Genomic DNA, 25,149 nt, shown 5'->3' on the forward strand with positions numbered 1-25,149 from the left:
TAAACCCACTGAGATGGAACTCATGTTTCATATTTCAGGTCACCTAACAGGATCTATTGGTGAGTCCAAAATAAGTGCTCCAGCTGAACTAGTTGGCTAAATGATTTTCAAAGGAATCACATATCCATTGTTTGTCCGTAAACTCTGTAATTCAATAGATGACAACCTGCCAGTGCCACAGCTTGGATCACCATCATATCCCTAGGAAACTGTGGCCAGACTTAGATTATAAACACTGTTGCTCTATGGTTATAAATAAAGTAGAAATATTGGGGCTGGGGAAAAACCAACAGAATTTTTGATGAATTGAGATTCCAATGATAAAGCCATTGTAGAAATGTTGACACGACAGGAAAGCTTCCTCTCCATCAAAAGGTATTTATGATGACAAATATACAATTATATTTGGATCTACAGGCATTAATTTTCATTGAGATTGTACTTAAAGGTTTTCACTTTATCCATGTCCAGACAATTACTGATAAGTCAGTTAATTTTTAAAATTTCATTGGTATACAAACATAACTGAAATAAGATTGATACTTGACCAGTGAAAGTGAAATCCTGGGAACACAGCATTTTGAAAAACAAAAGCAACTTCAAGTGAATGAGATGCCAGCTTCCTCTGGAACAGACCAGATAGTTGTGTGCCAGCCAGGCTGCTGTTCTGCCCTGTAGCATTAGAGCTTCACACTTCAATGGGAGAAATAGTACACATTTCTCTCTTGGAGTCAATATTTGTTAGCAGTTTTTTGATGGAAACAGAAAACACCGGTGGCCTCAGTTACTGGGGTATAGAAGTCATGGAGCCATGTGTGCTCCGCCTGGAAGGTAAGCAGTTATTTAATACAAGGCCCAATACCACACCTCTGTCTTCCTCCCAGCAAGTTCTGCAGAGGTTCAATGAAGCCAGTACTAGAGAATCACTGCAACCCATCAGGTCTTGTGTCTGGCTGAGTCTGAATGTCTGTCCCCTCCAAAACTTATGCTGAAATTTAAGTGCCATTGTTGCAGAATGAAGAGGTGAGACATCTGCGAAGCAATTAGGTGCTGAGGCTCTGCCCTCATGGGTGGGACTAATGTTACAAAACGCAATCCAGCACCCTTTTGTCTCTTTGTCATTCTGTCTTCAGTCATATGAGGATATGGTATTCAAGATGACATCTTTGTGCCTTCACACTGAACTTCCCAGCCCGCAGAGCAGTAAACCAATCAATTTCTGTTCTTGATGAATTACCTAGTCTGTTGTATTCTGTTATAGGAGTACAAATGGAATAAGATATGTCTCTTTAATTATTTGTATAAAAACGTAATTATGTGTATGTATGGATGAGAGAACAAACTAGTAAGTTTTTAAAAACCATTATTACTTAAAGTGGAGGTGGAGCTCACTGGAAAAGCAGTGTATGAAGCAACCTGGAAAGCTCATTGTAGCAATGTCACCTACATAACCTTGCTGTGAATGGGCATAATATAAAAAGCGAGTTCTTTTCTCATCACTCTAAGCAGAAGCATGTAAGAAGCTGGCAATAGATGAGTAAGTAAGATATTTTTAAAAGCAGATCACTTCACTACAAAGAAAGTTACTAATCTCTCTGTGCTTTGCTATCTTAACAGCTCTGTGCCTCAGCTTCCTCATTTGTAAACTGAGGTAATAACAGTACCTACTTAGTAGGGTTGTTATGAGCAATGGAGTTAAAATATGAAACTAGTTAGAACAGTGTTGATATATGAGGATAAACACATACTACTAGGTGTTACTATTACTACTATTAAGATTATTCTTCCCTTTAAAAAAAAAAGACAGATATTAGAATGGTGCCTGTTAAAATGGTACACTCCTGGAGTTCCTCCCAGGGTGTTTTGCCTTCCTTGTTCATCCACTCCCAGGGCAAGGGGCCCAGGTCTATTCAAGTCAAGCAGCTTGCTGATGCAGTCAGTGTTTAATTGCTATCACTAGTAGGAGAATTCTGACCTTAACATAAATGTAGAAATACTTAAGTAGACAACAACAATAACAACAAAATTTTTTTTGTTAGAATTCAGAAATGTGGTCAAATTGATGCCTTCTGGAAATATTTTCATAAGCTAATACATCCCAAACTTTTAAATGTCCCAATGTAGTTTTGAAAGCTGATGACTAGTCTTGGTTAAGCAAGATATTAGCATATGAAATGACCACAGATTAGCATAGCATCCATCAAAAAGGCATGCTGGGATGCCTCTGCTTTTCTGGCAGCCACTTTGACCTCTGCTCATTTGATATTCCTTGGTTTTATCATAAATACTATTTAAAAATGATATCAAGGATGGGAAAGACAGGAGGATCATGGTTTGAGACCAGCCAAGGGAAAATGTTATTGAGATCCTATCTCAACAAATAAGGCAGGTGTGGTGTTTCATGCCTGTAATCCCAGCTACTTGAGAGGGCTAGATAAGAGCATTGAGGTCTGAGGCTGGAACGGGCAAAAGTATGACACCATATTTGAAAAAAAAAACAAACTTAGAAGCAAAAGGGCTGGGGCAGGGCATGGCTCAAGTGGTAGAGCATTTGCCTCGCAAGCGTAAAGCCCTGAGCTCAACTTGAGTGATGCAAAAAAACAAACAAACCAAAAAACCAAAAAGATAGGAAAAACATTGGGATCTAGCCTCGCTTTGTGGAACTGATGGTCGCACTTTTTAAATCTCTTCCTTTAGAACCCTCTTACACTGTTGGTGGGAATATAAACTAGTACAACCACTCTGGAAGAAAATTTGGAGGCTACTTAAAAAGCTAGACATCGATCTACCATTTGATCCAGCAATACCACTCTTGGGGATATACCCAAAAGACTGTGACACAGGTTACTCCAGAGGCACCTGCACACCCATGTTTATTGCGGCACTATTCACAATAGCCAAGTTATGGAAACAGCCAAGATGCCCCACCACTGATGAATGGATTAAGAAAAAGTGGTATCTATACACAATGGAATTTTATGCAGCCATGAAGAACGAAATGTTATTATTCGCTGGTAAATGGATGGAATTGGAGAACATCATTCTGAGTGAGGTTAGCCTGGCCCAAAAGACCAAAAATTGTATGTTCTCCCTCATATGTGGACATTAGATCAAGGGCAAACACAACAATGGGATTGGACTTTGAGCACATGATAAAAGCGAGAGCACACAAGGGAGGGGTGAGGATAGGTAAGACACCTAAAAAATTAGCTAGCATTTGTTGCCCTTAACGCAGAGAAACTAAAGCAGATACCTTAAAAGCAACTGAGGCCAATAGGAAAAGGGGAACAGGAACTAGAGAAAAGGTTAGATCAAAAAGAATTAACATAGAAGGTAACACCCACGCTCAGGAAATCAATGTGAGTCAACTCTCTGTATAGCTATCCTTATCTCAACCAGCAAAAACCCTTGTTCCATCCTATTATTGCTTATACTCTCTCTACAACAAAATTAGAAATAAGGGCAAAATAGTTTCTGCTGGGTATTGAGGGGGTGGGGGGAAGAGGGAGGGGGTGGAGTAGGTGGTAAGGGAGGGGGTGGGGGCATGGGGGAGAAATGACCCAAGCCTTGTATGCACATATGAATAATAAAAGAAAAAAAAAATCTCTTCCTTTAAACACTCCACAGTGATTCAACAACATCCTGGACCCCTCCAGGAGAAGCTGTCTGCACTGGGGTCCTACCATTCAACACCTGCTTTGTTAACTAGGGATAAGGACTTCTAAGAGCTAACCATTACTTCTGGGAAAGGAATAGATGACCAAACAGTCTTACGGTTGTTTAAGGGAGATGCTGGGATACGTAATCAAATCACCCCTGTTGCTATGATTGCTTTCCTGTTGGCAGGCTCAGGCTCGCTCTTCTGGAAACCAAGTTCAGATGGCGTTGTTTACTCACTTGTAACATGTTTACTTATTTACCAAAGGAAAGAGTGTCAGAGATCTAAGAAATGTCATAGGAATCACTGAAAATTCTGCTTTTCCTTTTAACTTGAAACAAATTTTTATTACACAAAGGTTGTCATGTAATTCAGTATTTCCCTATTCTGTGCACAGTTATTCTTACTCTCCACAGCGTTATTCTTACTCTCCACAGAAAGGCTGTCTGGACTCGTCATCTGGGGATGAGCAAGTACTGAAGGAGAATTCTGCTTCTCATTATTAATACTGAAGGGCATCCAAAAGCAGCCATCCTACTGCTTGACTTGGAGCTGCATAGTGTTACTTGGCTCCTCAGAAACATCGACTTCCATGGGAACCCACATGACCTGACGGGGTCATACAGAGACAAGTCCCAGGTTTATAACTCCACTGGCATTTCAAATTTTGGCAGCGGAGGTATTCTGGTCTTCCTGGACATCTCCCTTACACGGAGAGAGTTGTTACACTGTGCATGGGGGATAAAGAGCACAAATCACGAAACCACTAATTCTGCTACTACTAGCTGTGGGACCTTGTGCAAGTTACTGAGTCAAGGGCTCTCTGGGCCTCATTTTCCCCATCTGGGAATTAAACACTTGGATTTCCTCCTCCCAAAATGATACCAAAGGATAAGATATTTGTTTTAAAAAAAATCTTTAAACAAATTTCCTTTTAAAAATCTTAACAGTTTTAAATTAGAGTCATTTTTAGTTAGCTTCACAGTCTTCAGAAAATAACAACAGTGCAGGTAGGTGACCTAACAGATACCACTTACTGTTGTATACTATTATTACTTCTGGGTAGGCCTGGTAACCACCAAGTCATTTTATTAATGTTTTCTTAAATTTATTTCTTAAGTTGGTAGTTTTTCATTTTCTTTTCCCCATAAGAATGTCTGATTATTCTAGCACCATTTGTTGACTATCCTTTCTCCATTAAAGTGGTTTGGCAGCTGGCTGAAAACTAATTGGCAAATGTCTCTGGGTCTATTTCTAGACATTCTTTTCTGTTCCATTGATTTGTTCTTTTCTCCTCTGGACAAAATCTCACTGTCTTCAATACCGTACTTTTATGTAAATCTTAAAACTGGATAGTAGGATTCTTCCAACTTCACTCTTCATTTAAAAAAATTCTTTTGACTTTTAGTTACCATTGCCTTTCCACATATAGGGTCAGTGTATCTATAGCTGTTAAAAACTCCCAGTGAGGTTTTGGTTGTCACCTGTCAAATCTAAAGGTCAATCTGGAGAGAACTGACCTCTTTTTCTTTTCCTTTTTGTGGGCATTGGAGATTGAACTTAGGGTCTCACACTTTCTAGGCAGGTACTCTACCACTTGAGCCACTTTGCCAACACTTTTTGCATTGGTTATTTTTGAGATAGGGTCGTTTTTGTGCCTGGGCCAGCCTGAAAAGAAAAAGAAAAGAAAAAATCCAGGCATGATGGCTCAAACCTGTAATTCTTCTTACTTGGTAGGTTCCAGGCCAACCTGGGGTATAAAGTTTGCAAGATGCCATCTTAACCAATGGCTGGGCAGAGGGTATGCACCTGTCATCCCCAGGAAAGCACAAATAGGAGGACTGAGGTCCGAGTCAGTCCAGGTAAAAATTACCTGTACCTCTTTCCTGGCTAACACTACTCTTTTTACCCAAGTTTTCTCTTTTGGCTTACTCCCTCCTTTCCATGAGAACACATCATCCAGTGCTTCTGAGAAGCAGCATTCTCTTGAGATGTGTGCATTTGACAATATTTTTGGTCTACTTGCCTACTTGATTAATGGTGTGGCTGGATGCAAAAGTCTAGGATGGAAATCATTTTCCCTTTTTGATTTTTCCTCTAGTTTTCAATGCTGTTGGAAGTCCAATTGCATGAGGATTTCTACTACAGTTTATGTAACCTGTTCTTCTCTATCCCCGACTTAGAATGTTTCAGCATTGTGTCATTTTTCATGGGCTTCTAAAATTTCAAGTGGATGTACTTTGGCATGTGTTTTCCATTTGTTATACTGAACACCTGTTATTTAATTCAGTGAAATTTTCTTAAGTTGCTTTTGTGTCATTTCCTGTTCATTTTCTTTTGTGGAATTCGTATTAAGTAAAACTTCCTTATCATCCTTCTTCTATTTTAAAGTTCTTTGTGTGCTAGAAGAGTTCCCTAAAGCCCAATCTCTTTTATTGAATTTCTTATTTCCACTACCACTTTTTAATTTCTAAGAGGTTTTCCTTGTTCTTTGAAGATTCATATGTTGAAATAGTATGCTGTTTTTGTTTTATGATTACAATAGTTTCTCTTACCTCTGAGACTATCAATTGTCACTTTGTGAAATATTTTCCTACTGTCTGTACCACCTCTATTTTTCAAAGTTCATTCTTTTCTCTGACCACCCCCCTCCCATCTTTTGGATAAGAGGTTATCCATTAATATTTAAAAATAAGGCACTAAAAAGTTGGCTTTTTTGCATAAAGATTGGGTTTGCCAACAGGTGGTCTTCATAAGGTTATCAGGGAAGAATCTCTAGGTGTTGGCATTGCAAAGGATTTTTCTAATTTCCTGTCCAAGAAATATAAGCATTGATGTCAGTTTCCTTGTAGCTAAGTGAAGAAAGCATCCTTTTACTTTATATTCCTGTCAGTTGTATGGTCTCACTCTTTTTTTTTTTTTTTTTTGGTGGCACTGGAGTCTGAGCCACTCCTCCAGCCCTTTTTTGTGATGGGTTTTTTTTTTCGAGATAGGGTCTCACAAACTATTTGCCTGGTCTGGCTTCAAACTGAAATCCTCCTGATCTCTGCCTCTTGAGTAGCTAGGATTATAGGCGTGAACCATCAGCATTCAGCTGGTCTCACTCTTATCCTAAACTCTGCAAGTCTCCATTTTGGCTCCTGCCTTTTATAGGGGCAGAAGAGAGCCAGCTGCCTAGGAACATAAGATGGAGGAGAAAATCTAGATGACTAAATGGTCCCTTAACAGATTTTCAATTGATCTTGCAAATTTTAGTGCCACCCACACTCCACAGTGCCTTCAAGTTTTAAAGCTCACAAAAGCTGAAAAAGAAAAAAGTAAGAAAGAAAAGCTAAGAAACACAGCTCCAGATTTGACTTGCTCTTTATTGTTCTCAGGACTCAGGCTCAATGATGCATATTTTGTTCCATGTTTTTTGGACTTGTTCTAATTTGTCTTTTGCATGAGGCTAACCACTATAATCCTCTACTGACAATTGTCCTATCATTGATTTTCTGCTTTTCTTCAAGTTGACAGGTTTAAGTAAAGACCATTTTTTCAATTCCTTTTTTGGGCCTGACAAAACCTTTTCCAAACAGGATTATAAACAAAGCTTACATTTTAACATTAGGATAGATGATGAATTATGTAACTCATTGGATCATGATTTAATATTAGGTATTTGGGTAACACTGTTTCATTTAATTTGGCTTTGTCTCCATGTAAGCATTAAAGAATTCTGTAGCCCAGTATTACTTAAATTCTAAGTTTCTAATTTTTAATATTTACTGAGTATTTACCTTGTGCCAGAGAACTTTGTAAGGTGCAATGGTATTATAACAGGTACTTAGAAACTGCTTTTGCTAAAAAACACTGACTCCTCACTTGGGCCTGCAAATATCCAAAGGGTAATAAAAGCAGGATAAAAGCTTGACATCTTTGCTTCCATTTTTGTATCCGTGTCCTTTGTTCTAAGACATTCTCCCCTGCAGTCACCTTGCACCCACTCTGGAATCGAGGAAGTATAGGACTGAGGGAAAAACATACCCTCCAGGACTTTCTTAGTGTACCAAGGCCCCATATGACCAATCCTGAGATAACCAGCAACCAGATCACACCTCTGACCATCTCTAACCCCCTGGCAATACCTGTGACTGGAACCGTTTGGTAATGCATACCTCTCACACACCCCTCCCAAACTTTCCTCTATTTAAACCAAAACTCATTTCTGTACCCTGGAGACTGGCTGAAATGTTCACTTTGCCTCCTCACATGGTGTGCCTGTGCTGTGTAGTAAATCTTCTTTTCCGCCCTTTATCACTGCTTTTCTCTCTGTAGTTGGAGGTGAGTAGCCAGATGTGACGTATGGAGTTGGGACTCTGGTCGAGAACTCTTATTATATCATTATCCCTTACTATGGTTAGAAAATGAGGCTTCAAAATAATAAGCAACAGGGATTTGAAGCCAAATTTTATGCTCTTAAACAATAAGCTATGCTGCTTATGAATAAAAATTGCAATTTTATTTGAAATGTAACAGCAAGGCTTACTTGTATATTCATTGTGATGTGCTGATTATATTAAGTGTATTCTGAATAATCTAAGAATTGTAAAAATTCTAGAGCCACTCACTGATTGTCAACCTACTCACTGCATTGGACATCTCATACAGATGGCACAGTACTGAATTAATTTGTTTTCCTTATACCTTTAATACATTTTGCTAAGATTATCTCCTTATTTACCAGTCACACTGCTAAACAATATACACTGGGGGTATACTAACATATGAAATGATGATATTAAAGCTTGTCATGAAGGATGAGAGGAAAACATTTCTGCTGATGATTTGGAAAAAATTTTTTTTTCTTTATTTCCTTTTTTATTTTTTAAAAAGTAGTTTCTTAATTTCTTAGGCTTATTCTAAAGTATGAAAGCAAGATGATATTATAACTTTATTATTAGTTTAATATTCTATAATGCCCATCACTTCCATAGTTTATAGGGATATTGTTCTCATTGGATGTGCATAAAAAGTTAATTAAAATCCATAGCTTCCCTAAAACCATGAATTTGCTGATTTATTTATCTTAGGGATATGGTTGCTGATTTAATTTTGGTTATACTTGACAATTTCTGATAATGTTGTGATCAATGGAAATATTAATTCTGGGGCATGTAGAAATCAACTACCAGTTTTATTCTGAAATACAATGTATGTAAGAAAGGAGGCCCCTCTACATGAGCCTCTGAGTATCATCCCACTTGACTGCTCTCTGATTCCTTGCTAAAACCAAATTCCTGGTTCAGGCAAGACACTGCCAAACTAACTGGGGCAACATCAGGTTTGCCCATTTCCCAGAGACAGCACGACATAATCTCATCTGGGTCATTCTTTTACTTTTCTTTTACCTCTCTCTTCCTAGTCACATTCATGTTGTCTTGTTTCTGAAAGGTCCTGCTTGTAGGTAACTGTCACAATTCTCTTCAGGGAATTGGTTGATAAAGACTTAAGCCAGTGGCATGCTGAAGCCAACTGTACCTCCTTGTAGAGATAACTGCTAAATATTTGGAATTTTGCAATCAGATGGATAACTGTTGTTAGCCTGAAGTCAGTCATGGAAGAAATGTTTACACTGTGGAAATTAGCAAACATTTTTAATACTCCCCTGTTCTGGCTTGGATAAGGAATGCCCAATACAGGTTCATGTTTTGAATGCTTGGTCCCCAGCTGGTGGTGCTGTTTTGGGAGACTATGGAAACTTTGGGAGGTGGGACTTGGCTGGAGGAGTTAGGTTATTGTAGGTGTGCCTTTGAAGGCTATACTGGGTCCCCAGGCCCTTGTCTTCTCTTTGCTTTCTGTTTGCTCTGAGGTGAGTAACTCCTAGCCACCATGCTCTTGTTGCCTTTTTGTTCTGTGTAAGCTCATGAGGGCAAATGACCATGGACAAAACCCTCTGAAATCATGAATCAAAATAAGTCTTTCCTCCCCCCTTTATTTCTCTCAGGTATTTTGGTCATAGCAAAAAGAGAAGCTAACTAATATACTTCCACAAGAACTGGTTTATCAGCATATCACTGGACATTATACTCCCCAAATAATCTTTCATTCTTAGTATGCACACACCCAAACCTTAAAGATTCAAAATGAATTTCTATGGCTGAATTTGTCTAATAAGAATAAATGATAGGACAGTCATTGAGGCATTGACCAAGGCATTGTTTACCTACTACATAGGCAAACAACTAGACCATCTTGGTAAAAGCCAGGTATACTAACACACCAATAGGATATAGGGCAGAGAACTATAAAAGTTCAAAAAAGGCATTGTCTTTCTGGGTCAAGAAAGAGTCCCGAAAACACATACATGTAACAGTCCTACAGAACATGAATTGTTCTGTAACAGTGACCCGCTCAATTAAACTGTTGTATTTATAAAGAATGAAGCATAAGAATGAACCGTGTTCTTTTTAAGAAAATTGTGGAATAGTTTTAACAGCACTTCCTGGGGAGGAATACAAGGAATACAAATGTAATAAAATAAAAATATGAAAAATATACTTCATAGAGAACACCATGACATGTAGCCAGGAGAATTTTGGCTTTTAAATTAACCCATGCTTCTTAAAGCATGGAGTCTAAAAGTAATAAATATGATTCTTAATAATGGGTTCTAGGAGCTACAGTTAATAGCAATACTTTGAATTTACTGTTATAGTTGTTTACTGTAGGAAAAACACATGTAACTGTCAAAATGTGTCAAATTAAGGAACACGTTTTACATGCACAGTTTAATAAGTATCCTCTTGCAAGCTAAACTCATTTAAACAATACACCAATGAATTCATTAATAAAAATTCAAATCCACAATGGCTTCAAAGCAAATACGTATAGAAGACTGAAATGTAGCAGAGACTAAAGACAGCTGTAAAACATGCAACTTTACTGTTTGTCTAAGGATGGACAGTTCCTTTGCTACTATGCAGAGGAGTCGGGAAAAGGTGGGGTCAGTTTGCAGTAGATGGCTTGGCAGGTTGTTTGTCCAGCCTGCACTGCTGACCTGAAGGAGCCACACAAGACAAGAGTATGTAAATCTTTCCAGGCAGGAAACCTGGAGATCACTCAGAAATGCTGGAGGAAAAGGTCTTTTACTTTCGATGACATATAGTAAGCCCATTTGGCCACTAGATGGAGACGAGGTTACTTCCACCAGTGACAGGAAAGACTGGGCACCCAGCAAATGTAAGTAGGGCAGAAAGAACTTACTCTTTTTTCACTACTTCTGTGAGAGGCATTTTTCAAAGTCCAAAATTAGGAGCAGACTATGTTGAATAGGAGTCCATAAATGAGGGACCTTGAAGGTCTGAACAGGAAGGGGACTGCAGAAGATGAGTGTGACTCTTTATTACCTGGAATGACTGTTTAGATTTGGTTTACAAGGTACTTATAAATAGTAACACGAGGGAGTCTAAATAAGAAGAATTAAGTATATGGTCTCATTATTTACCAAGAGATTTGACAAAAACTTGATACAATGGCAGACTATTTGGGCAATTCCTCCTGTCCATTTAATGTAAAGATGTGTGCTCATAATTTGTTTCTTGGTTTGAGTATGTATATAGTATGCATTTTTTATATTACCTAAAGTAGACCAAAGACTCTTACAGGCAAAAGGAGAATATTAACTAACATCTATTCTAGTTTTCTAAATGAAATCATCATTGAATTCTGAATTATACAACTTTATTACTAAGTTTGTCTTATTTCTGTTATATCTGCACTTTGAGCTGGAGATAAAAAGTTACATATTCCCCTGAAAATGATGGATTTAGGAAAAGTTCAGATAATGCACTGTACAATGTAGACAAATATTTTGGTTTTTCTTAAGATGTTAGATACCATAATTTTGTATACTTCTAATTTAATAACTATATATATATTCATTTAATAAATACTGCTATGGGTACATACAAGCATAAAATGAATAATTTGTGACAGTTTAAAAGAACACTTCCACTTATTTCAAATAGCTTCAATTAGCAGTGTAATTTAGTATATATAAATGTGAATATAAACAAAGATATTCATTGTTGTGTATTAATCGCTATGCCAGGAGCTGGGAAAACAAACATTCATAGAAAGAGTCACAGAAGTCCTTGGGTAGAGAAGAGCTACATGGTTAAAACATAAATAGGGTTTAATTTTTGCAACAGTCAAGAACCATTATAAAATCAGGAGCAAAGATCCTTTTTTAAAGTTCTTTTAAGAAAAAAATAAAAGGGCCAGTTGTAGCTTAAGTGTTAGGGCACCTGCCTAGCAACTGCCAGACCCTGAGTTCAAACCCCAGTACCAAAGTGGTAAGAAAAGAAAAGAAAAAGAAAAGAGAAGAAGAGAAAAAAAGAAGGAAGGAAGGAAGGAAGGAAGGAAGGAAGGAAGGAAGGAAGGAAGGAAGGAATCTTGACCATCAGAGAAATATGACTTGATCTCTTTGACTTACAAGAAATTCAAATAAAATACTTGAAATTCAAACACAATAGTATTTACTATTGGGCATCAATGACTTCAGTGAAAAAGGAGCTTAATTCAAAGAAAGAAGAAATTAATGTTTAGAATAATAAGAGAGAACTGTAAGTAATTGGGTTTCTAAATGTTGTTTTGGATAGTGGATGGATGTGGGTTCATTTGTTGCTATAATAGATCCAATGTACTTAATGACATGCTTATTTCAGAGCAATACATTTAATTTATTTAAATTGATATATGTATGTCCCTTCAAAAGGATTTGACGTTGCTAGCCTACCTTTTTTTGAGGTTTTTAAAACATTCTTGTAAGCTTTTAAGGGTCTAAGAGAAAAATGTTTTTCACTCACAATTGCATTTATTTCTCTTTTAATAGCAAAACAATCACGCAAAACAGTAATTATCAATTAATTATTGATGAAATAGTTGGTGGAACTATCTTGTTAACTGACTGCAGAGCAACACACTGGAAGAAATTTTTCTTTTTGTTAGATAAGAATGATGTGTAAACACAGAAGTTTTGTCCTTAAAATTAAAATACATAAATTATAGATCAATCCTGTTATTACATGCTTCAGTACACATGGACATACAGTCTTTCTCAGTCTTCCAATTTCTTCCTCACAGCAACTATATTAGGTGATGACTGAGTCATTTCTGAACTGGCTGTGTTTCCTTTTGCTTTGGTGACTTGCTCCATAATTTTCTCTTGGTCTACTCATTGTGACTGCTAAATTTGTGCTATCTGGAAAGAAGACAGTTGCTGAAAACTATTGTATGCACATTTTGCTAACCTTTAATCTAGAGGTTTGGGCCGTGTAAGAGTCTGCTGTATCAGATCCTCAATGTTCTGTTTCTGAGGTAGCATGCAGAGATGCTGACAGTGACAGCAAAAGTGAGAACAGATGCAAAGATGGATCTGGAAACCAGCTAATGCTTCAGGCTAAAAAATACTAGCTGTTGACTGAATATGCATGTTGTGATGTTAGTGTCCTGCACATTTAAGCACTGACAGAACACAAAAGCACATTTTTACTTTTTTGGTATCTAGATAGATAGGTATGTCTCTTTTCTATTGTGAGTTTAAAATTTGTTTTAGCTATTTAAGCAACTATATTTGAGTGCCTGAACCAGTTTTCCCAATTGTGGCATTTAGAGCAAAATTTATACCAGAATATGCCTCCCTAAGAGGTAAGGCCAATTAAAGTGATACCTGCATATGTCTGTCACCTTCTTGCCCAATCATGGTTCTCCATTCCATGAGTGATTGCTGCAGACGTTCAAGTCCAGTTTCCCAAAGTCTGACATGACCTCCCATATCAACAGTGACAATGCCACTTTTGTCCCACTCAGCCAGCAGTGCATCTGTGTCCGAAATAGTAGATAGCCATGTAGTATATGGTGAGAGAGATTCTGATCTGAAAAAGGAATCCAAAATGCAGGTGAGAGATCATAAAAATATAGCAGTGATACCTGATATTTGTAATGTCCTTTCCTATTTTAAAAAATGTGTTTACAGCATTTTTCAGTCTTTTAATACCTGCTCTTACCCATCTCACAGCACAGGGAAATTAAAAGGATATGTGTTATGAGGGAAAAGTGAGATATAAGAACATACTGAGTTTATAAACACAAGGCAAGGCAATAATGAATATAAAAAAAGGACTATTTGAATGAAGATATTTCATAATTACTAACGGTATATGAGCTATTAATAGTGCAGGTAATGAAGCTAAAGTAATTTAGAGTCACTAAGCTTGCTATAAACAATCTGTTACTGACTGAATGTTTGTGCACCCACAGTTCATATGGGCAGCTCTAACCCTCAATGTGATGGCACTGATTGAGGCCTTTAGGAGGTAATAATGGTACATATCCCATGGTGGGATTATCTTTATAAAAACAGTCCAGAGGACTCTCTCCCACTCGGTTCCACCCCATGCTAGGATACAGTAAGAAGGCAGCCATCTATAAGACAGCCCTTACCAGGAACTGAACTGACTGCCACCTTGATCTTGGCTTTCCCAGCTTCTAAATCATGAGAAATAACTGTGTGTCATTCAAACTACCCAGCCTGTGGTATTCACTTATAGCAGCCCTGGACTAAGACAGAACTAATAGCAAGTACATTAAGAGGTAAGATACCAACAGATCCATCTATACAGAATAAAAGTGGTCATTTATTGGCTATTTACATTTTCCTGTATTTGTGAACTCACAGATGACACTAGCAATTAACTGTCAGGAAGAAAGGACCTCTCCCCAACTCCTACTTCCCACACCTGCACTGGTGGACTCACTCCTTTAGAGGTTTGTGTTGAATCCCATGTCTTGTTTACACACATTTCAACTGCTTTTGTATTTAATTTTTGTCTTTTCTGATTTAGTTATATGAGTCTGCAATAAGGAATTTATAATATTACGTATTGTATATGTCACACTTATTTCCTGTATTGTACATTTCTGGCGTATTTATCCATATGATATTAATTTCTAGAAATGCAAGCATTTGTCTGCACACGTCAACTGCATATTTCCTTTAAGTAGAACTTTCATATACAAGTGACAAGGAGTATAAATTATAATTACCAGTGTTGGCTCTCTAAATGCACTTGACACTTTCTGCATGAAATATATGGCTTAAAGGAATGTTCTTTGAAAATAAGAATAAAATAATAAATTATCAATATAGATTTGAGAAAACCACAAACCATTACATATAGGTTAATTCTTACAATATACTAAATAAAAAGTAAAGACTATTTTGATTTTTTTCCATTCTGACTTAGTTGATACTGAACACACAGTGACAAGGGCAGCTACTCTTGAACACAGATGTCTTAGGAAATAAACATTTATATGATGAAGAAGAGAACAGTAGGAGGGATGAGTGTTTTAGAACTACTTTATGGGACCCCCTGGAAGCATTCAAAGATGGTAACAACTGACAAAATATAAGATTTATTTCATATATATGGTACCCTCTCAAAAACTTTGCTTTAGGAAAAAATAAAGAGCTATTAAAGGAAAATAAAATGTATTCCTGTAAACTGATGATTTAAAATGTTTCCAAGAACACTTAAGCTATATGGTGCTATTGAGCATTGTTATCTACTGTTTTTCTCTATTCAACTATAAAAGAAAACTTTAGGGCTGGTGGAATGGATCAAGCAGTAGAGTGCCTGAGTAGCAAGCATGAGGCCCTGAGTTCAAACTCCAGTGCCACCATAAATAAATAAATAAGTTAAATTAAATTAAATAAAAAATAAAACATTAAATGAGTAGGGACAATTTCTTCAATTAAAAAAAAAGGCCATCCACACATGGTGGCACATGTCTATAATCACAGCACTCAGGAGGCTGAGGCAGGAGGATTAAGAGTTCAAGGTAAGCCTGGGCCACACAGTGGAAACCCTGTGTCAACAAAACAAAAGAAAATAAAACAAAACAAACAAAAAGCACTGAAGAAATTACTTATTCATTACAATCTGTACATCAGGTCAGAATCTCTTCTTCACATTTTTTAAATGCATGTTCCCCTTGTACATAATTACAAAGTTTTAAATGAACACCAGGCCTAAAGTTTTCATTTATAGTTGAATAGAGAAAAACAGTAGATAACAATGCTCAATAGCACCATATAGCTTAAGTGTTCTTGGAAACATTTTAAATCATCAGTTTACAGGAATACATTTCATTTTCATTAGAGTGAAGCCTAAATTTATACACAGACATATATGAGAGCTAAGCAGTATCATTTTATAAATGCAAATATATAATATCAAAATTTGAAGAAAAATATGTGAGGGCAAAATTGGCCCTCAAGTTACATGTAGCTTTACAGTATTTTATATTATTTGATGTAAGCCATCAATTGAAGAATTCCAGCAGAATGCTAAGTTTAACTAGTGAAACCCCTGGAATCAAGATGGGTCATTCCCATGGATTATATATGTACCAAAAATAACAATAGTTAATCTCAACAGAAAATTAGGACATAATGAAAATGAAACATTCTGAATTACATGGCATTTAAAATATGGCCAAGTTCAAATTGAGAAGTGCTGTAACTATAAAATACACATTGGATTTCAAAGACTTAGAAGAAAAATGGAATGCAAAGTTATATTAAAATTTAAAATATGGAATATATGTCAGAAAGATAATATCTTGGATACATCGGGTTAAATAAAATACACTATTAAAATTAACTTCACCTGTTTCTTTGAGGGTTTTGTTTGTTTTTAGTTTTGGGTTTTATTTTTGTAGTGCTGGGGATCGAACTCAGGGCCTTGCATATGCTAGACAAGTGCTCTACTACTAAGTGACATCTCCAGCCCTCTTTTTATTTTTTTTCTATGTGCTTCAAGAAATAAAAAATTTCATTTATGGTCTACATTGTATTTCCATTGGACAGTGCCACTCTACACGAATGAATTATGATACTCAGCTGGTGCTGAACTGTACACACACCTGCTCTTTCAGAAGTTTTTTCCATGGCAAGTAGAACATGTGGCTCATACAGAAAATTAAAAAACACTGCCACACACTATTCACAATAGTCAAGTTATGGAAACAGCCAAGATGCCCCACCACTGATGAATGGATTAAGAAAAAGTGGTATCTATACACAATGGAATTTTATGCAGCCATGAAGAAGAACAAAATGTTATCATTCGCTGGTAAATGGATAGAATTGGAGAACATCATTCTGAGTGAGGTTAGCCTGGCCAAAAAGACCAAAAATTGTATGTTCTCCCTCATATGTGGACATTAGATCAAGGGCAAACACAACAATGGGATTGGACTTTGAGCACATGATAAAAGCGAGAGCACACAAGGGAGGGGTGAGGATAGGTAAGACACCTACAAAACTAGCTAGCATTTGTTGCCCTTAACGCAGAGAAACTAAAGCAGATACCTTAAAAGCAACTAAGGCCAATAGACCAGGAACTAGAGAAAAGGTTAGATCAAAAAGAATTAACCTAGAAGGTAGCACACACGCATAGGAAATTAATGTGAGTAAACTCCCTGTATAGCTATCCTTATCTCAACCAGCAAAAACCCTTGTTCCTTCCTATTATTGCTTATACTCTCTCTATAACAAAATTAGAAATAAGGGCAAAATAGTTTCTGCTGGGTATTGAGGGGGTGGGGGGGAGAGGGAGGGGGCGGAGTGGGTGGTAAGGGAGGGGGTTGGGGCAGGGGGGAGAAATGACCCAAGCCTTGAATGCACATATGAATAATAAAATTAAAAAAAAAAAACACTGCCACAAAAGCTTGTGAAGAAGAAATTAAGAGAAATATTGGGAAAGAAAGATCAATACTTCAGAAATGCTAAAAAAAAGAGATGTCTTATTTTGCTTTTGTAACATGAACTAATCATCTATTTTAAAGAGCATACAACTAGGAATAAGGTATTTCCTTAAATGACTAAACGTCATTTTCCATTAAACCAACACACTAAGGTATTCCAAGAAGTCCTCTGTGTGTGTGTGTGTGTGTGTGCGTGTGTGTTTGTGTGTGTGAAAAAGTAAATCTCTTTCTTTGAATAATGATTTAATGTTTCATATTTTTTAATCTAATTAAAAGTCCTAAGAAATGAAACTGTATTGTTGAGTTATTTTGTACAATCATGCTGAGCTATTTTCTTTTGCAAGGTTGGAGGAAGGAGGAGAAAGGTGACCTGGTAACATTTTGGGTGACTGGTAGGTTCCACTGCCCCTGGCTTCCTCTAGCATTGTAGGCTCCCCAGACTTCTCTGCTTGAGACTTCAGGCAGGGCTTTACCTACTATGTTGTAGAGGGCCAGACACAGGTGAGAAAGTATGAGAGAGAAGGGGTAAGTGATTTAATCTAGATCTGAGCAGAGCAGAAAGATTAAAAGGAGGCTTTGGCCTGGGGCAAGGGAAGAACAATAGAAGAACCCAGGCTAAATGGCCAAAGTAATAGGTGCAAGCTTAGCTTGAGAAAGGAGATAAGGAATGGGTTGTACCAGGAAAGGTGGGGCTATTGGCAAGGTCACCTGTGTTCCTCAAGGGTAGAGATGAGAAACAGTAGTTTCTGCTTTTTTATCTAGTCTAGCTAGTTTAAAGGCTTTGCTTCCTCTTTGGACAATGAAAAAAGCACTGAACGGTAATGAGCTCCATTCTAAACCTGTGGGAATCCTTTAGCTGCTGCATGGAGGTCATGACTGCAGACAGGCAGTATCTCATTTAGAAACAATATTAAGCAGATGCTATTTAAATTCCGTTGACATTTTGAATGCAGAAAACTCATATATAAAGTTAATAAGTGTTAAAATTTCTGCGATACTAACAATGCTATTTCTGGTACAGAAAAAACTTAGCATTAGAACAGACCAAACAAAAGAGAATGAAAGTTAGAAGGCTGTTAAACTTATACCTATGTAAAATATTTTAAAATATTTGAATATTTTTCCAAAATGGAAATAAAAATGCCATGAAAGCATGCAAAAGAACAGGAAGATATAAACCAACTATAACTGGGGGAAAAAAGAGATTGCTATTTAAGGAAACAAAAAACATGCATTTATTCAGAATACTTGGTAAGAACTCAACTCATTTTTTTTTTTTTAATGACACATCAAGCTAAGAACAGAGGTGAAATAGATTACCTGGGAATAGGGATGTATCTGAGTTTCTTTGATTGAAGATCAGTAACTTCTATATAACCAGCTGTCTGTGGGGGGGTAACATCTGCAAAGAAGTCATGACATGAGCCAAATATTAAATGACTGCTTGATACCAAAGCAGAACCCAAGAATGACTGAATGCTGCTAAAAGTGGAAGCAAGTTATCAGTAGCCTAGGGTAGAACTCTGGAACCTATTTCACAAGGTACTAGGGTCAAGTCTAATTATCTGGCCAGACTTTGAAAATTATGTCATCCTCAGGGAAATAAAAGGATTATTAAAAAAAAAAAAGAAACATTAGGCTGTGATTATTTATTGTTAGAAAAGAACCTGGTTCCCCCCCCACACACACTATCTTTGATAGTTTTACAAGATGGGTGAATGTTTAAGCACTTATAGTTTATTTGAAAATATTTTATATTAATTCTGTTTTCCATCTTAGGAGGTCATAACAAGGCTTAGAGGGAGACAGTAAAACGTGGCAGAGTTAGTATGAACTTTGTAACCAAACTGACCTGGTATGAAGTCCTGGCTGTGATGTTTCCTAGCTGTGTTACACTGATCAAGTCATTTACCTCTCTGAGGCCTGCTGTCTTGATTTGTAAAATGGACATGTAACATCTGAGCACCATCCCATTATTCTGAAGATTAGATGAAATGAATAAATGCAAAGCACGTAACTATTAGCTGCTTAGCATACAGTGCCTGCCATTATTAGGCTCCTGCAAGACAGGAGCAGGTAAGGTAAGGATGGGGCTCTGGGTGAGGACTCTGGATCATGAAGAATATGAAAAGTTAGGAGGAGAAGACAAAGCAATATGGTGGCCAGAGCCTCCAGCTCTAATTCTGGAGTTGGTCTCCTAGCAAATTTCAAGGCTTTATGACTCCTGTTCCTTAGCCCTAAGTACCACCATCATTCTCAAAGCATCAGCTGCCCCACCATGTGTCAGCAATTCTGCATAGACTGTGTAGACAATGCTTTAATACTGACAACAACAAAGACTTCTGACTACTGTTTGAGGAATGAGGGAGCCAAGATTTGCAGGGGACATAATATGGGACTTATTTAAGACAACTTAGCCAGAGAGTAGTAGTCATGACTTTTAAACCCAGGCTTTTTTGATTCTACAATCTATGCTTTGCCAACCATTCTACACAACTCCTGTCTGGCTCTAGGGCAGTAGCTATTTGTAAAATAATCCTATTTAACATAGTGTTGGCCACTACAATGTCTTCAAAGCAAAACAAAACTCACCTACACCAACTCTATGCTTTTAAAGACTTTTGTCTATCTATCTATTTTTTATTACAACTTTGAATTAGAATGAGATGTCTACACTGAATTCTTTTGAATGTAGTTCACAAAAAATAAGAAACTTGGCATTTTTATTTCATGTTTGCAGTTTTTTTTTTAAAAACCCTTATTATTCATTACAGTATTTTCATACATGTATAGAAGGTACTTGACCATATTTACCCTGTTACTCACACTTATCTGCTCCCTGCTGGTCCCCTGGTTCCCTTCCTAACAGTTCACCTTCTACTTTCATGTCTCTCTCTTTTAAATTTCTCTCTCTTTTAAATGAGAGAAAACATAAAATTCTAGCTTTTCTAGAGTATGTTTAATTTGCTTAACATGATGATCTCCAGTTTCATCCATTTTCCTGCAAACATTAATTTTTTTTCCTTAATGGTTGGATAATATACAATTGTCTGTCTATCTATCTATATATCTATTTATTTATCTCACGTGTTCTTTATTCTCTCATCCACTGATGAGCACTTAGGCTAATTCCATAGCTTGTCTGTTGTGAGTAGTTCTGTAATAAATATGGATGTGCAGTTATCTCTATTGTGTATGCTGCCTTTGATTCCTTTTGAGAATATAGCAATGAGTAGTTTAGCTGGATCATCTGGTAGTTCCATTTTTAGATTCTTGAGAAACATCTGTACCAGTTTGCAGTGGCTGGACTAAGCTACATTTCCATCAACAGTGTATATATAAGGGTTCCATTACCCCCGCATCTTCACCAGCATCTGTTGTTGTTTTCTTGATGATACCCATTCTAACTGGAGTGTGATGGAATCTCAGTGTAGTTTTGATTTGCATTTCCTTAATGGCTAAAGATGCTGGACATTTTTTCATGTATTTATTGGCTGTTTATATTTCTTCATTTGAAAAGTGTCTGGTTTGCTTGCTCCTTTCTTTCTTTTTTTTTTGGATACATTATTATTTGTTTATTATTTACACCATGCCATGTTCCAAAAGGATGTAAGGAGGCAGGATAGGCTGGAGTACCACCTCATTTGGAGTGCTAAGGAGTTCACATCCACTTAAAGACACTGGTTTAAGAGACTGTAATGAAAGACTACAGGGTAATTTGGAGGAGGGAGGAATGCTAAGAAAAGCAGTGGCATCTTGTCCTACCCTATCTTCTATCTACTCCTTTGCAAGTCCTACCTCAGGAGTAATCAAAAAACTGGGAAGGGTTGCAGTAGGAAAAGGTTAGCAGTAGAGCAGGAGAGGGTTATTCTCAGAGAGGTAAACCATCCCATCATCCTTTCCTCCCTTCGGTGCCAACTGCAAGTAAAATGTCTGCTCTTCTCCCGGAGTACTCTGGCTGAGCCTATGGTCTCACAGGAAGAACAGCCAGCTCAGTCATTCTGCGGGAGGGGCCCAACTGCTAGCTGCAGGTTCCAGGCTCTGCCCTTCCATCACCTCCATCAACCCCATCCTCCTCCTCATCGGACTGTGCCAATGGTGTGTCTGCTCCACCATCACTAGGATTTGGACTGTGGAGGTTGGTAGAGGAGTCAGAAGACAAGGAAGAGGTCCCGGATGTGGTCCTGTCTGTCATGGGTACTGGCAGGCTTAGCTCCTCTGGATGGTCATCCACTCCAGACGTCTCGGGGGTTGCTGGATGATTCTCACGAGGCAAGAACACATCTGCTCCATCCTGATCCCCAAGGTCAGTAAGTTCTACTTCTCCAGTGTGTCCTCGTTCACTTCCATGGATGAGATACTACCTATGGGGGGGTCTTGGTGACTCAAGATGCAGGTGGGATGGGGGAAGACAAACTCTGTCTCTGGTTGTAAAATGTCCTCAAAGAATTTCTGCCGTTCCCAAAGGTGGAGCTGCTGGTGCTCCAGAGTTGCCCGAGGATTTGGGTCCATGTCAGCCCCATTTGGGGACTTGGAAAGGATTCCAGAGTGAGAAATACAGTTCTCAGGCATGAGCTTCAGAGGTAGGCAAGGGGAGGTTCCAGGGGGCAAAAGACTCAAGAGGAAGTTCATATACAGTGAAAGGAGGAGTAAGAAAAGAGTTATTGTATAATTGACCACACAGCTGGATTGTGTCCCCACACAGCAATTTGTATGAAATGCTTATTTTAAGTCATTCACTGTCTTCATTATACTGCCTGGGATACAAGGTCCATCTTGAATGAAGTTTTGCACCATAAATCATTCTTGACAATTACGGCTGTTGGAACCTAGCTGAAATAGGTTGAATTATTTATAGACCAGGGCTCTTTGCCCAAAATGACTGGTTATTGAAATTGTTGGGATGACTAGAGTTGTCTGGCTAACCAAGTTAAATATTTTGGTCTACCACTTAAAGACACTTTTTTTTTTTTTAATTAGTATTCCTAAGTTGAGTTACTGCCATTAGTGCTTTTGGGTTGCCGGTAAGAGCAAAATATACCTACTTATTTTGAAACCTTTTTTCTACATCTTTCTTTTCTTTTACTGTGCAATTTGATTCCACAGCATAGAGGGTGAGAAAATCCAATAATAGCTGTATCTGCTGTTTTAAGAAGGAGAAAGCAAAAATTTTGCTCCTTATCAAAAAATGTTTCACGTTATCACTAAAGGGAATTTGTGGCACAAAGTACTTTAAGGAAACACTATGTGTGGTGGCAGTGGTAGCAGTAGCAGTAAGTACTTAATCAACATTAATATTTATTAATCTGAAAATAAATCAGTTCAGAAGGCAAGACTGTTTGCAAAAAGAGCTTTATGGCTGTCATTGAACAGAATTCATGAATGAGCTCAGGAAGTGAGTTTCCCTCCAAACTTAGCCAAGTGCTCATCCATCCATTTTTAATGCCTCCACACTGTAGAGAGGATGGAGGCTCAGTACATTTCCATTACTTTGATAATCCAGGTGGATTTCAAAGATAGGTACAAAATGAATTTAGGGATTAGTTCACTACCCATTAAGGGAACTCATTTCTGTAGTGTTTATCGCAGAGTTCCTATGAACAGTAGAACAGTTTATATGCACAGTGCAAGAGGGTTAGAAAGAGGGAGAAAAGCTAACAGGCAAAATAACCAAGAAAAATTTAAAAGGGAAGATGAAATTTTATTAAAAATTCATTTCTTTTAGAAATGTAATTTGAAATATACCTGTTAGTTATTAGGTTTAATGCACTTCCATCAGCATTCAATAGATAAAAAGAATGGCATGTGCCATAATAAAAAATTCACATTATGATGCTTTCCAGTGCTCTCCTTTATGCTGCTGGAACAACTTTGGTAATTCCACTCCTAGATGTACCCTCATATAAACAAGGAGGCAGGTAGAAAAGTATCTGTAGCATCAGCATATATAAAATAGTAAAAAAAAATGGAAAGAACCAAAATGTACATTGGCAAACAGTAAGTTGTGATGCATAAAGCCATGGAAATAAAAGCAGAGTTACCAATTTGGTGACAAAGATTATCCCTGACCAATCTCTACTCAGGCTCTTCTGAATCCTCCTTCCAAATAGGCCCTGACTCGCTTGGTTTTTTCTTGTACCATTTTGTTAAAAAAAAAAAAATTAACTCAACACAGATCATAGGACTGGAGGTGTGGCTCAAGCAGAAGAGTGCCTGCTTTACAGGTGCAAAGCCCTGAATTCAAACCCTAGTCCTACCAAAAAAAAAAAAAGTCAAAGTAAAACAGATTGTAAATGTAAAATTAAATTTACAAAGTTTAAATGTAAAATTTAAAATTACAAAGTTTCTAGAAGAAAACATAGAAGATTAGCCCTTCATCAAAATAAGGGAAATATTTGAAAACTGTATACCTAACATTGGACTTATATCTAGAATATATAAAGAACACTCACAATTCAGTAAAATAAGTAATCTAATTAAGAAATGGGCAAAAGATCTGAAGAGACATTTAATGAAAGCAGATACACATGAAAAAATGTTCAACATCGTTAGGTGCTAGGGAAAATGCAAATTAAAATCATGATGACCTATCACTACACACCTATTTGAAGGGTGAAAAACTTGACAATATGAAGTACTAGGAAGAATGCAGAGCAAGTGGAGCTCTCATTCATCATTGATAGGAATGTAAAATGGTATTGCACTTTGGAAAATAGCTTGGCGGTTTTATCATATGATGCGGAAACATTCTTAAGTGTTTACCCAGATAAAGTGAACCCTGATGCTTACCTAACATAGAAACCTGTGCACAAATGTTCACAGAGGCCTGTTCATTATTGCCTCAAACTGGAAACAATCCAAATGTATATTAATTTGTGAATGGATAGGCAAACTGTGGTGCATGCATTCAGTAGTGGTACATCCATACAATAGACTGCCACATGCCAATGAGAACAAAGTACTGGTATAAACAATATAAATGATTCTGAAATATATTATTAAGTGAAAGAAGTCAGACTCAAAAGACCATATACTGGATGATTCCATTAATATGACATTCTGGCAAAATCTATAAGGATAGAAATCAGATCAGTGATGGGTAGGTGGAAGGACTGACCACAAGTGACATGGGAATGTTTTTGGAGTAAGAGAACTCTTCTGTATCAACTGTGGTGGTAGTTATACAACTGTGTTTGCCAAAGTCACAGGACTATATAGTAAAATGAGTGAATGTTACATATAATAAACTGGACCTTAATAAGAACAAAGGTAAACATTAAAAATATCACAATGATGTGTGGAGAATGGGCAAGAAGGGAAAGGAATGGAAGAGGTAAGACTGGCAGGAGGCTACATCACTGCTCCAGTGGTGGAGTTTTGGATGGATGTTGGCAATAGAACTTGACATAACAAGATGTACCGGTGAGGTTGTATCAAAAGGATATGGTAATTGATGATGAATTCAATGGGGGAAGTGAGGGAGAACGGGTTTTTTTTTTTTTTCTTTTATTATTCATATGTGCATACAAGGCTTGGTTCATTTCTCCCCCCTGCCCCCACCCCCTCCCTTACCACCCACTCCGCCCCCTCCCTCTCCCCCCCCCTCAATACCCAGCAGAAACTATTTTGCCCTTATCTCTAATTTTGTTGTAGAGAGAGTATAAGCAATAATAGGA

General features: G+C 37.4%; 1 protein-coding gene and 1 pseudogene across 2 annotated transcripts in view; both read right to left on the reverse strand.

Annotated features, from left to right (window-relative positions):
- Vwa8 (von Willebrand factor A domain containing 8) overlaps window positions 1-25,149 on the reverse strand; it is a 358,183-nt gene that overhangs the window by 71,880 nt on the left and 261,154 nt on the right. For both annotated transcript variants that reach the window (XM_074043312.1, XM_074043313.1), the window contains exons 36-37: window positions 18,794-18,875; window positions 13,371-13,575 (exon numbers count right to left, since the gene is read on the reverse strand). In XM_074043312.1, coding sequence (XP_073899413.1) covers window positions 13,371-13,575; window positions 18,794-18,875 — 287 coding nt within the window. The remainder of the gene's footprint in view (window positions 1-13,370; window positions 13,576-18,793; window positions 18,876-25,149) is intronic.
- LOC141411457 (dysbindin domain-containing protein 2 pseudogene) lies at window positions 13,527-24,997 on the reverse strand (annotated as a pseudogene).

The sequence above is a fragment of the Castor canadensis genome, chromosome 10 (assembly GCF_047511655.1).
Source record: "Castor canadensis chromosome 10, mCasCan1.hap1v2, whole genome shotgun sequence".
Lineage (NCBI taxonomy): Eukaryota > Metazoa > Chordata > Mammalia > Rodentia > Castoridae > Castor > Castor canadensis.